Below are 13,791 nucleotides of genomic sequence, written 5' to 3'. Positions count from 1 at the left end.
AAAAAATAAAGAGGTTGAAATAAAGCTAAAATCACTGCATAATGTACTTTAATGACATATATCTGTTTATTTTATCCAAATGTGTTATATTTCTGCGCCAGTGTGAAAACGTCAGAGCTGCGTGTTTTTTTTTTTTTTGTTGTTAAGGCAAACCGTTTCATTTCCTCTGCGTGTGTATGTAAATGTTTTTGGCTTCACACAACCTCATCAACCGAGGCCACTTGTACTGAACGGTAACCGAGGGAGATCTGCGCACTGCGGCTGCTTCTCTGCCGTTCCCCGGGAGGTAGAACCGGCCTGGAGGTAGGACAACAACGTGTTGATATTAGGATAATATGCGGAGACGCGGAAACTGCTTCGGGCATCGATGTGTTTTCAGTGATGATCAGGTTCACGCTTTAGCTCTAAGGTCTCAATAGGTCCCGTTCTTTCCTCTGTGCGTGGAGTATCACCAAACTGCTTTGTAAAAATTCGTCCTTTTGAGAAATTTCGTGTTTTCTTGCCAAGGCGGAAAACTGATTATAAATGACTTACTGATTTTACGATTTATTAGCCACCAGTCTTAAATTCGGCTCACACATAAAGACACGAATTAAGTTGCACACCACATCTGGAAATTAATTTTACAATTAGACGAAACGATTGACGGATCATGTCAGTGCAGAATTTACCAGCATAATGGCAGTTTATTCATCTTTGGTCCCAATCTGCTGTTAGACTGTTTTCAGTCATGTTAATACATTATTTCAATTGACAGTCCTTTTCATGTTTCTGTCTTATACAGTTATTATTTTATTCTGAATTCAACTGGTTATTTGTCTGAGTTTGTTTAGTTTGAGTACAACAGGTCCCGCCATATGACAATACAAATTCTGATAAAAACAATCGACCATCTATAAACTGCAAAAAACCACAGACTTGCTTAAGTTCACATCCTGCTAGAAACCAGGGTTTTCCTTTGTGATTATATATATATGTATATATATTTATATATAGACCTCTCTTCAAACGCTTTATGTCAGTATATGTGTGCACACAGCAGAAAATTGTGAGTGAATTGCATTCAAAGTGTAATTTTAAATCCCACAGATATCTGTCCTTCAGGGAGGATTACAACCAGCCGAGCTGTCCTTTGTTCCCCAACAAAGATAATGTTCCTGAAACACACCTGAGTTGCACAAGAGCTGCCATATCTGAAGAAGACTGAGGGTGAAGGACGAAACAAACTGATGAGAACTGTGCAAATCTGAACATGTTCCTGATAACTTTCTGTATAACAAAACAAAATCAGTTCTGCTGAAACTTGACAACTGAGGCTGGTGTGAGGAATCCATGTTTTTAAAGATGCCATCTTATCATTTTGTGTATAAATCTGCACAAAACTGTGATGTAAAACTGTGTCAGTATCAAGCAAATGTACTGAAGCTTATCTATACTGTATCAGTGTATCATAATGTCCCTGTAAAGTCTGTATAAGAGAATTGTGACTGTGATATTTAGTTGGGTTCTGTGTTTTCAGGTGTGTGTGAGCGGGATGGAGGGTGCGTCAGGGCGTGTGTGAGCCATGGCGTCCACGTTGTCCCGGCTGCAGTTCGGCCGGATGCGTGGTCTTCGTGCTAAACTGCTGAGGCGTTATGAACACCAGCCTTTAGTGACCTGCCTGGCCGGTCTGTACGGCTGCCGGTGGAGACGCTACGAGAGGAGCCGCACTCAGCCCGGAGACTGCTGCTGCAACAAGGTCAGACAACATCCGACACACGAGATGCACCAGGCACATCTGGTCCAGTCAGTGTCTTAATATTATGGCTGGATTAACCTAGTAGGCGGTCCTGGAGCACAGCCCAACAATACATGTCAGTTTCATTATTTCCTCAGACACACAGAAAACAACCAGGACTCAAGAGCTGAAATGATTAGCTGATTAAATAGGTAGCTGATTGAGAGATAATTAACTTCATTTATTAATTGTTTATGTTGTTTTTTTAAGCAAAAATGCCTCTTGCTCCAATTTCTAAAATCTGAGTATTTGTTGGTTTGCCCAGTTTTCTATGTAAGTAACTATAACCCACAGTAATTGCATTAATAAACACTTCATTAATGTAGCTATTCTTAGAGCTATGTACAGTTATATTATACTGTAATAAACCAAGTGTTACTTACAAATGCTAAACAGAAGGACTTAAAGTGAAGAGTTACCAATGTTTGCTTTTGTTTCTGGGGATTTTCTGGAAAATTTTACCAATAAAATTAATTAAAAACAAAAATTATTCAGTGGTTGAATTGGTCACAGCTGCTCAAGTGTCAGTAATTGGCATTGTTTCGTTTTTATGAGACCACAAGCTGAAAAAGCACCGGTCAGCGCTTTTATCCAGTAACAACCACTTAACATAAACTGGGTAATTTAAAATTAAATGTGACCCAATTACATTTTCTTTTGGCTTTTAAAGACAAGTCAAACTGCTGCATTCAGAATCACAGAATTCAGATTCATCCGGCACAAGTCTCACACACGCTCTGTAATTAACAAGATGTCTTTCATAATTTAAATCAGAAGTCAAACAACTTACTAATGAGTCCTTGTAGGAGAACATGAATCATTAATGCAGGCTGGAAGACGGCAGAACAAATCAATAAAACAGTGAAATGTATTGATTCCTTGTAGGGAAGAGAGGGGCAATTATATCTCATTGTTTTATTGATTTTCTTCTTCACGGTTATTGTAGTTCAGCATCTTGGCATCAGCTTAACTGTCAATTTATGAAGTAGAAATGGTTTTCAGATAAGACGGGGCTTCAGTTAAATTACACTTTAAAATGTCATATGTCTTCATTACTGAAGTGATGCCGCGGTAAACAGCATCAGTTCAGTAATGAGGCCAGAGCCGTCGTTCTCAGGTTGCGTCACGGTTTTGCAATCACAGTTAAGCCAGTAAAGAGCTTTCCTGTTTGAATGCTGCTTTCTCCATAGAGGTCAACGATCAGTCTTCATCTCCTTGGAAACAAGGCGGAAAATGGGAAAAAAAAAAAAAAAGCAAAAAAAAAAATATTAAAGGGCAGTGCAACAAAGGTCTGTTGTTTTGTTTCTGTTGCCGACAGTTGGAAGGTGCCAGCTTCGCTCTGCTCGTGGCGGCTTTCTGCTTAACTCTGGTGTTTCTCTACTTCTGGGGACAAGCAAAGAACGACTACAATGACTTTGACTGGTGGGTGGAGTAAACACTTATTGTTTGGGCCTACTACAGTAAATTGCATCATGTAATCACTGCACACATAAACAATCCCTGTAGCTCAATGGGTTGTTCTATCACTCCATTACTCCCACTCTTCATGCAGCGTGTACAGTCTCTGCCTTGACCCCACAGTTTCTGTTTGGTGATATAATCAAACTCATCAGTTTAGGAATGTGCAACACGTAAGGAAGAACTTACAAAATGAAGTTCCGAAAACAAGATTCAAGATCAGGTAATAACGCAGAAGCATTGTCCCCAAACAATTAAATGAACACAAACCAGATGTCACTTAATAAACCTGGAGGGCTTCACACATCTGGTAATCCAACCTTGGCTGTAGCCGTGACGAGGACGTGCAGGTTACTCCAAAGGAAATCTGATCAAAGGTTCCTTTTGTTTAATGACATCCATGTCAAATGAGCCTTTGAGTCAGCTGAACTAAAACCAGTGGAGACCAACCCACAACCCATCGCAAACATGTTAGTGTTAGTGTTCTGGAGCAAAGTCTGTATTAAAAAAAAGTTTCTCATGATGCAGCAGCTGAAGCTTCTCTTTGGGGACAAAACCCCTGCACTCAAAATTCAGTTTAATCATGTAACAGTAGTCTGGAGAATACTGACCGGCAGTTTTTAGGACATCGTCCTTCTTATCTAATTATTTGTTAAGAGAAATCCACTGATTTAACGTTGTACATTCCTAAAATTGGGGTACTCACTATTTACAAATGACAGCTTTTCAAACATTGATGCTGTTAAACCAGATACATACATGGACATACTGGACCTCTTGGTTTAGTGTTGCCTCTGTCTTTCTGTCTTCACCCATGTACCTGACATCGCTCTGGGTGGAACCAGGTTTAACTTCGGGAACCTGGGCTTCTGGTTCCCCTGGTCTGTGGTGCTGCTGGTCATCGCCGCCGGCTTCTTCACCTACATCACTGTGCTCATGGTGAGACGCCAACACAACACTGACCGGCAACATGGTTTCCTGATTAAAAGGAAGAGTTTTAGGAAAAATTGGATCTAGGCTCGTTAGTGCCACCCAGCCTGTTTTAATTACATACACAATAACACTGTTCTGGTGTCTCTGCAAAGCTAAATGTCAATTGATCAAATACTAATTCTATTTTTCAATCAGTCACTCAAATGCTTTGTATTTATTTCCGTGCCACTTGTGGTCCTCCATAGAAGGGTTGTGCTGTCAGACATTTTGTGTGTTTAGGCAATATTTGATCAAAGTTGGTGGTTATTTTTGGACTTTTGGGAACTTATTGGCACTTATTCCCTAAAGTTTAAAAAGTTAGCAGAGGAGATACCGCTCAGGTTTGAAGGTGATTAGCTTAGCTTAGCTTAGCTTAGTTTAGCATAGCATAAAGACTGGAAGCAGAAGGACACAGCTAGCCTGGCTTTGTCCAAAGTTGTAAAATCTGCCTACCAGCACCTCCTAGACTCACTAATGATTAACATGTTACATCACGTTGGTTTAATGTGTACAAACACTGAAGTGTAAAAAAAAAAAAGGCAGTTTGCCATGTTGCAGGGTTTTATTTTTGGCTTTGAGCAGTTGCCAGGCAACCAGTCTACTCCAGAAAGTGACTGCTGCCAGTGAATTGTCTTTTTTTTTTTTACACTTCACTGTTTGTATGGATGAAACAAAAGAATTAGCACCTGTTAATTAAGATGCTACTAGGTTGTAATATGTGAAATAAGTGGCATCAATCTTCCCCTGTAACTCTACTAATTTAAGCTTCTCCTAAAATGTGAATAAGCATACTTTCCCATGTACGTAATATGTATGTAACGCTGTGTAAAAGTGGGTCTGTGGTGTGAACTGATAAACCACGACTCTTTACACTTAATCACAGCATCACTCGTCAGATTGAACTGGTCTTTCTGTTTCTTGTTGCTGTGTGCAGCTGCTGGCTGTGTGTCTGGTGTCGGAGGGCCAGAAGCTCTATCTACACTGGAGTCACAAGGTAACGGCTCCTTCCCCTGACTGAGTGCTGTAATTTAGGAGATTACAAGCATCTTGTTTATGGACTGTCCTCTCGCTCATCCTACATGCTCAACGACATAAAGGTTACAGTCGCTCTTCAGCATCCTCTGTCCCTGTTGAGTGGTAGTATGCTAAATAAATAAATTCCAAGCACCAAAAAAGAAATGGGCTTCCTGTTTACAAACCTGCATGCAACAAGCATGGGGGCAGAACACTATTTGCCACGATGTAATGATAATATATGAATACTGTCAGTATTTAGAAAAATATAGGAACATGCTGGAAACCAGTAAAATTCCTCATTATTTCCAAAACAGTTCTAGCTAACGTGAAACGCTCATGCTAGCCGCACTAATGCTGCAGAATGGGAAGAGAGAGACTTGGGAGACTTCACACATTATTCCAGCATGGTTAGCTCAAGTGCTAACGTTGTAGCCGCGCCAGATAGAAAGGCTCAACCAGCAGCTTTTGTTGTGTCATGTATTTGGATCTGAGTGCAGGATGCTCCCGTACACATCTGCGTCAATCCTGTTGCTTCATCAGCAGTGAAATAATCATCGATAAATGGCAGAGAGCCAGTTCCATTGGCAGCCACAGAAGCCCGAGCCACCATTGTTTGACAGATGAGGTGGTGGCTTTCGATCTTTGTCTCATCGGTCTGCAGAACTTCCTTCTGGTTTGGTTTCTTTTTTGTGTGTTTCTGAGAAGTGCAGCCTGAGCTCTCTGTTTCTGAGGGGTACCAGGGGTTTACATCCTCTGAGGTTCTGGTCATCAAGTCTTCTCTTGATAGTTGAAACATGTCCGCCTACATCCTGGAGAGCATTCTTGACTTGTTGTGCAGTCATGAAGGGCTTTTTGTTCACCATGCACATGATTTTCTGCCCATCCACAACACTTGTGCTCCTTCGTCTACCAGGTCGTTTGGTAGTTTTCCTCCGTGCACCTGCTTTTTTAGAAAGTACCCACCACTTGACGCACTACCTTTGATATGTCTCCGATAGATTTCTTTAGCCTCATTATTTTGGCATGGTCTCCTCTTCACTCCTCAGAGACAGACAGCTCCACATCAAATCTAAATGTCAACTCAGTCAGCTCTGAGCTGCAAGAAACTTGTTAGTTACTTTTGAACCTTGCAGTTTGGGCACTGTGTGTTAAAAGGTCTCTGTCTCTCACACACTTCTGTCTTTATCGATGTAAAGCAGCTCAAATCAAAGCTGAGACTTGGCACTTTGATGTAGTTTCCATTATTTTATTTTAAATCGAGTGTGCTGAAGCTCAGAGCCTGAAGAATTAAAGAGGTGTAACAGTCTGGATTGTTATTCTACAACAGGCGTGAAAGCATGATGTCTTTTCAGAGTTCATGATCTGATGGATGACGATGGAGTTTTCTTTTTGTCAGATTGGGATCCTGGTGAGTTTGACTTTCTCCATCGTAGCCACCGCCGTCTTGTCCGACCTGTGGAGTAAAGAGTGGAAGACGTTACTTCTTTCCTTCCAGGTGACTTTTCTTCCTCTCCTCACAACAACCCTCACTCCCCCCTGTTTGGTTTCCACTTCCTGATGCCAGATTTTGTCTTGTGTCCTGACCAGGTGACAGCACCTTATTTGCATGTGGGTGGAGTCTTACTGATGACGGCGCTGGCTTGGCCGGTAGCTTTGCATTTCTTTCGCATGAACAGCAGAGGTGAGATGCACAGTTTGTTTAATTTGTATTGTAACGGTGTTAAATGAATAAAAACTGTAGGATTCCTCCGTTATATCAAACATCAAAGTCTGTTTCTCAGCCTGATTTTAAAATATCTACTACTGAATCTGAGTCAAACCTCTTACTCTTGTTTATGTGTTAATGTTTTTAATGTGTTTGTGTTTCAGCGAGGCGCGGTCTGATCATGGGGGTGTACCTGACCATCCTGTTTGCCCTCTACTTGGTGCCCCTCGGTTTGTATTCTCCTTGTATCAAAGAGGAGCGGACCCTGGGCCCCGCACCCCCCCTCATCGGCCACAGAGGAGCACCCATGGTGAGCAGGAGCCGACGATCTAATAAAGTTCCTACGCTGTGTGAACAACTAGGGCTGCGACAGTTATTTCCTTCGATGATTATTCTGTCGATCATTTAGTCTGTAAGTCCTCAGATCACAGTGGTGTCTTCCCTTTGCTTGTTGTGTCCCACCAACAGTCTCAAAGCTGAAGACTGTTGAAGAAAAGCAGCAAATTCTCACATCTGAGAATCTGAAACCAGAGAATACACTGATCCTTTGTGCTTGTAAAAGAACTGAAATGATTATTATGGATGAAATTATAAGAAAGAAAAATGTATGGACTAATGGTCGCCGCTTTAACTACAACAGTTAGTGTCTGTCAGAGTATTCTGAAAAAGCTTCATCTTTTCACACCAGCAAAATGAAATCATTCGATCCACATTTCCTGCTCTATGTGAGATTTTTAACTCCAAGACCACAAACTGAGCTGATTTGGTAATCTGTGTAATGTTTTCTCAGCTACACATGCGGGCTCCCTGCTCACATCCTTCCTGTCTAAACTGTTTGGAGCCCCCACCCACAATGCTTCTGCTTTAGCTCTGTAAACTGTGCTAAAATATTTACACTAAGTCAATGAGCCACTTGCATTTTATCTACATGCACTGACGCACAAGTTGCTGCACCTCCGCTGACGGTGTATTGATCATCACTGTGTGTAAATCCGTTTTGCAGCTCGCTCCAGAAAACACACTGATGTCTTTTGAGAAGGCGGTGGAAGCTGGAAGTAAAGGTCTGGAGACGGACGTCACTATCAGGTCAGCTGCTATATATGAGTCATTATTGGTTATTTTAATGTTTATCGTCACTGATCAGCAGTGTAGTAGTGATTCAGTGGCTTTATTTGATTGGAAACTGTAATAAAAATAGTGGTATGAATCTAACAAGACTTGGTCTCTGTCTAATGGGAAGTTCTTTTTCTAGTTTTGTAGATAATTTAGGTATTTGTACTTCACTTGAGTATTTCCATTTTCTCCTACTTTATACTTCTACCAAGTTTAGTTACTTCTCAGATTCTGATTAGTCATAAAATGCTAAAATGAAAACTTTGAAAGCATGACTTTTATATGCAACAGAGTATTTCCGTGCTGTATTACTACATTTACTGAAGTAAAACATCTGAGTACTTTCTCCACAATTGGAATATTTTTTATAATAATAATAATAATAATAAAAATATTAGTAATACATTTATTTATAAAGCACCTTTCATAGTTAATACACATAGTTAAAGACAGCACACATTAAAGCAATAAAAGACAATAAAGCATAAGATCCTGAGAAAGAAAGAAGAGATAAGATGAGAGAGAGATAAGAGATGATCCTGGTTATAATAAAACTACTGACAGTAGTAAAAGCAAAACCACAGATCAATATAAAAGAAATCTCAAAGGTTGATTTGATTAAAAGCACAACCATAAAAACAGGTTTATTCTGATTCTCATGTGAATTTATGAACAGAGGTTTCCTGTGTTTCGAATCAACAAATGGAGCTGGGTGAAAGTGAAGAGATTACCAAAGTTATCTGTCGTCTAAACTGAGATTTGGTTTAATTACGACACATATTAAATATATAAATTATACTGACACAAGTCAATGCTGCTGTCCTGTCTCCTGGTTGTAGTTTTGATGGGGTGCCCTTCCTGATGCATGACCGCACCCTCCGACGGACCACCAACGTCCACGAGGTTTTCCCCAACCGGACCGACGCTCCGGCCGCCATGTTCACCTGGGCCGAACTGGAGAGTCTGAACGCCGGCGCCTGGTTCCTCTCCGTGAGTCACACGAGCTTTTCTTCCTTTACTTTCCTCTACTCAGGCTTTTCTTAAACAAAATGACCTTTAGATTTTAAACTGGCTTTTAAATCAGATACAAAGCAAACTATTAATTTATTTAGATGCACACAAATCTCAAATTATTATTTTATTCATCACTGCATGACGTAGAAGGGACTCAGACAGAGGTGGAGCAGATGTGCGGTGTCTTTACTGTGTCACTTCTGCACGTTCTTTCTGTTTGTTGAACTTATTTAAAGTCTCTGGCTCTGAGGTAGAAAGTATTGGTTGTTTTTAACTCGCACGTGGATCAACTCACTGGCAGCTGTGTACAGCAGTACCACACAGTAATCGGTGAGCAGATGAAGAAGGTATTGGCCCGTTATACAGCTTGTTATGTCACAGTATTAATTAGGTATTGATGGTCGTCCCTTTCTAGCACAATCCGTTCGGTACAGCCGGCTCTCTGGGAGCAGAGGAGCGACAGCGGGCGGGAAACCAGTCGGTCTGCAGCCTGCAGGCCTTCCTCCAGCTGGCAGCTCAGACAGACAAACTGGTGATCTTTGACCTCTACCGCCCACCCAGAGGTCACCCGTACAGAGACACCTGGATCCAACGCACGCTGGAGGTCATCCAGAACGAGTCCTCCATCCATTCCTCACAGGTGAGACAAACGCACAATCATCACGGATCATTCTCCTGTTGATCAGTTAAATCTTGTTGTTTAGTAAAAGTTTGTTGTACATATTGTATTAATGTGTCTTTTATTGTGTGTGTGTGTGTGTGTGTGTGTGTGTGTGTGTATGTGTGTGCTCTCTCACCAGGTGCTGTGGCTGCCATCAGATCTCAGGGCTCTGGTGCAGGAAATAGATCCCGAGCTGCAGCAGACGTCTGGAAGTCGGCTCCCTCTAGAGGAGCTGCAGAGTAACAACATCGTCAAACTGAACCTGCACTACAGCTCCATGTCCGCTGAGCTCGTCAGGTCACACTGCGTGTTTGTGTGTGTGTGTGTGTGTGTGTCAGTGATGCTCCTGGTGTTAAGTAACACAACATGCTTCTCTCCTCTCTCGTGTGCAGGGAGTACGAGGCTGTGAACATCACCACCAACCTGTATGTGATCAGCCAGCCGTGGCTCTACTCTCTGGCCTGGTGCAGCGGCGTCCACTCGGTCACCACCAACTCCCCCCAGCTGCTCAGCACCATGAGCTCCCCCCTCTTCCTCATGGTGAGACCGAGTTCAACCTCTGCCCGACACCTCCCATCTCTGTCCTTGCCTGTTCGTTTTCCCACAAGCGGGAAAACTCCATGTTAATGAAGACTATGACATGCAGCTAAAAGCTCAGGAAAATGCTAGTTAGCAGACTTTGAGTTAATGTATTATTAATTATTAATTTATATGTATTAAAAAGTGCCAAAATGTTCAATGTGCAAAAGGAGAAATTGTCTTTTTATAAGGACGAAAAAAGAAAATTATATTTTTGTCTGTTGCCTTTTTATTTACCTGTACATGTGAATGTGTGCGGTGGCAAGAAGTAGTAAGTGAACCCTTTAGAATGAGTTGGTTTTTAACATACGTTTTCTAACATACACACTGAGTGATGTTTTCAATATGGACAAGAACGACACAATGGTTTGTTTATCAGTTAAAGTAGATTGTTAAGATCTTATTATATTTTAAGAGAGATTTCTACATAAATGAAGATCATTTTAAAGGGTTGACTTACTTTTCCTTGCCACTGTGTGAATCCCTGACCTCTCTGTTTCATCTCTCTCTCTCTCAGAGTCCAGATGAATACAACCTGATGTGGATTCTCACCGATCTGCTGTCCCTCGTGCTGATCCTCATCGTCTTCACTTTCCACTGGTGAATCTCTCACACACTCTCACACTAAAAACACCGACGGTGAATTAAGCACATCCTACCTGAACACACGGGAGATGTAGTGGTGACTCTTCCACCTGGGCAGAACTATCTGAAGCTCTGCTCTGCTGCTGTCAGAGATGACAGTGTTGATTTTGTGTTTGCGTGGCAGGTGGCGAGAGCGAGGGCTGGCGTTCTCCTCGGGCAGCAAAATCACACTGGACAACGGCACTTACAGCAAGTTCAAGACAGGTGAGACGTTAATGTTCCTGACGCATCTGCTCCGCCGTCTGTTTGTTTGTTCGTTAGCGTCCGGGACATTTAGGCTGCAAATGTCGTGATACAGACGTAATATTCATAAAGAAGAAGAGTTACATGTGATTTTTTAAAAAGCCCATTACACTATATTTGAGCTTCTTTATTTATTAACCGTTTGAATAACTGTTCTCTTCTCTTGTTCAGTTCTGGTCACACTCTCTCTCTCTCTCTCTCTCTCCACCGCACCACACACGTATTAGAGTCTAATTCATTTGCCAAAAAAGAGACAAAACACACAATAAACAACTTAAAGATGAATTTGACTGATAGTGAAAGTCTGATATTATGTTTGAATAAAACATAATATGGAAAAATGTGTCACATTATAGTATAATATAATAAATTAACTATCTTTTGACATCTTTTCACTTTTTACTGACACTTTATAAACCAACAATGAACCTGGAAAATAATCAATACTTAAAATATTTATGTGTTTTATATATTTTGTTGCAGCCTTAAACTGAATCAGATGCTGTTTCTTCGTATTCACCGACTTCCATTACTGTTGTTATGTGACTGGAATATTTTATGTGAATCCGCTCCTTCTTCTGAATCTGATCCTCACTTGCAGAGATGAGCGACATATGGTCAGTCACCAGCGCTAACTCGCAAGCAGAGAGGACGCCAAACCTGGCAACCGTCACAGAGCACTGACCGACATCGGCCTCTGAGAGGAGCCGACCTGGCAACACTGAGCCGCATACTGCCAACCTGTAAGATCTCAGTCCACTTTGTTTTAATGAAATAAAGTGATGGAAACATTCCTTCACTCTCTTAGTAGCTGTTTTATCAGCACTCTGCACAAAAATCTAATCTTCTTGTCAGGTTGAATGTTTAAATGATTTTAAAAAAGTTTAGTTTATTTTGAGCCGATGAAAGCTTTAAGAGGAATATTCATCATTTCATCCAGTGATAAACGAGTGACCTACCAACTCCTGTGAAGCTCATTAATTAACATGTTTTATCTCGTTTGTTTGATCTCTGCATAAAAACCAAAGTGTAATAATGATGATGTGGTTTGATGGCGGTCATGTGCCAAATGTACAGACACATAAGATTAGAGTGACATGATTTGTTTTTAAATTGATGTCACCACTGAGAGCCAATGAGAGGATCTGTCTGAAGGTGTGTTCAGTTCAGTCCCGGTGAAGATCCGCTGAAACGTTTCATTTTCTCTGGGACACAAAGAGTCACATGACACTGACCAGCGATGAGGGGGGGGGGATTCATCTGGTGGCTTTGAAGATCCTCCAGGATTACAGAAAGAGAAGTGCATGACGTTGTGTAAACTGTGGAAACTTCTTGTTTACACTGTATTTGCTTCCAGCGGGTTTTCACCGTGAGAAAGCAAAGCGAATATCCTCCTCGGACCGCTGGACCATTTGTCTTTATTCCCCCCCAGACAGCTCGTGTACCATCTGCACAGATCTTATCTGTGTCATTACTTTTACCTCGGCCTCCGACTGAACTTAAAACGTCCTGGTAAACATGTGAATATTCGCTCAGGTTTTACATTATGAACGTCCGAACCTCCGATCTCTCTGCCTTGATCCAATTTGATCTCTCCATTGACTTTATATGAAATCACTCCGCTTCTGAAATTGGCTTCTCAGTCTGTCTGAACACACTGATTTAAGTGTAATGTGGCATATCAGAATGAAAAGAGTATTTTTATTGAGACATTTCCGAGAACCACAGTCCCCAGGCGCAGCAGAGCATTAAAGAGGAATAAATCTGTTCTTTGCAAAATGTCATTTTATTCACGTCTACATCAGGATATGTGGTCACAAGATGGATGAAACAATTTCTCCTCAATAAACATGGTCCAAAAAAGTGTCATGATTATTTCTTTGTGCTTAAAAATCAAAGCTAATGGTTCATATATTTAGAAAAAAAAAAAAACAGACAAATGAGAGTAAAATCATTCACCGGCTACAGTATGAGTACAACGGACATGTTCTAGAAACAGTCTAACTACCGTGGATCACCTCATACAGACAGGTGGTGTTTGAACTTTGTGGCACACGTATGGTCTGTTTCCTTGCACATGCGTAACTAACAATGCAATACAAAATAAAAATAAAAATCACCAGCCCTCTGCAGCAAGTTTTAAATCCAGATTGGAGTGTGTCCAAGTTCGAAATTGGCAAAAGGACCAAAACAAAATATCACATGAGTCTGAAGGGTCATTTGTGAGTGACAGGTTACCTTTGGTGTGGTTTCTATTTTATATTTGAATGAGAGATTTCAATCTAAAACACATTCAGAAGTGGCTCTATGTTTGAAACTGGCTTGGTAAACTTAAACACGACTCTGAACATAAATACGGATGCAATTGAAAAATAAAGCTACTTACAAGACAAATAATCAACAAGCAACAAGAGAGATTTCATCTTTTTATCTAGGATTTTGGTCGTGGCTGTCATCGGTCTGCAGCTGTTTCAGGCCCAGCTACTTTTTTTTTTAATGGTTGGAGATCAAGGCCTGTATTTATCAAGCGGTCAGTTTGATTGATTACTGCAGAGGTTACTGGTTGTGATCATCACCGTTTCAAAGCTGCAATTTTTAAAATAAGCG

At 41.1% G+C, this 13,791-nt stretch overlaps 1 protein-coding gene across 3 annotated transcripts; it reads left to right on the top strand.

Moving 5' to 3' along the window:
- Positions 1–211: 211 nt before the first annotated feature.
- On the top strand, positions 212–13,116 carry LOC111217061 (glycerophosphodiester phosphodiesterase domain-containing protein 5-like). Of its 3 annotated transcripts, none has more exons than XM_022738752.1 (17): positions 212–303; positions 1,090–1,209; positions 1,520–1,738; positions 3,096–3,199; positions 4,081–4,174; positions 5,142–5,201; positions 6,621–6,719; positions 6,812–6,905; positions 7,094–7,239; positions 7,933–8,015; positions 8,882–9,032; positions 9,472–9,696; positions 9,857–10,014; positions 10,110–10,257; positions 10,814–10,896; positions 11,066–11,145; positions 11,786–13,116. In XM_022738752.1, the coding sequence occupies exons 3-17, from the start codon at positions 1,565–1,567 to the stop codon at positions 11,866–11,868; spliced, it is 1,782 nt and encodes a 593-aa protein (XP_022594473.1). In that variant the 5' UTR covers positions 212–303; positions 1,090–1,209; positions 1,520–1,564; the 3' UTR covers positions 11,869–13,116. The 3 variants fall into 3 exon arrangements, with proteins under 3 accessions (XP_022594473.1, XP_022594472.1, XP_022594474.1); XM_022738751.1 differs by having other exon boundaries at positions 1,090–1,321; XM_022738753.1 differs by lacking the exon at positions 1,090–1,209.
- The last annotated feature ends 675 nt before the right edge of the window (positions 13,117–13,791 follow it).

Source organism: Seriola dumerili, unplaced genomic scaffold (assembly GCF_002260705.1).
Source record: "Seriola dumerili isolate Sdu_G_001 unplaced genomic scaffold, Sdu_1.0 BDQW01000040.1, whole genome shotgun sequence".
NCBI lineage: Eukaryota > Metazoa > Chordata > Actinopteri > Carangiformes > Carangidae > Seriola > Seriola dumerili.
The sequence above is the reverse complement of the archived record's forward strand: the minus strand, read 5'-3'. Positions and strand labels throughout refer to the sequence as shown.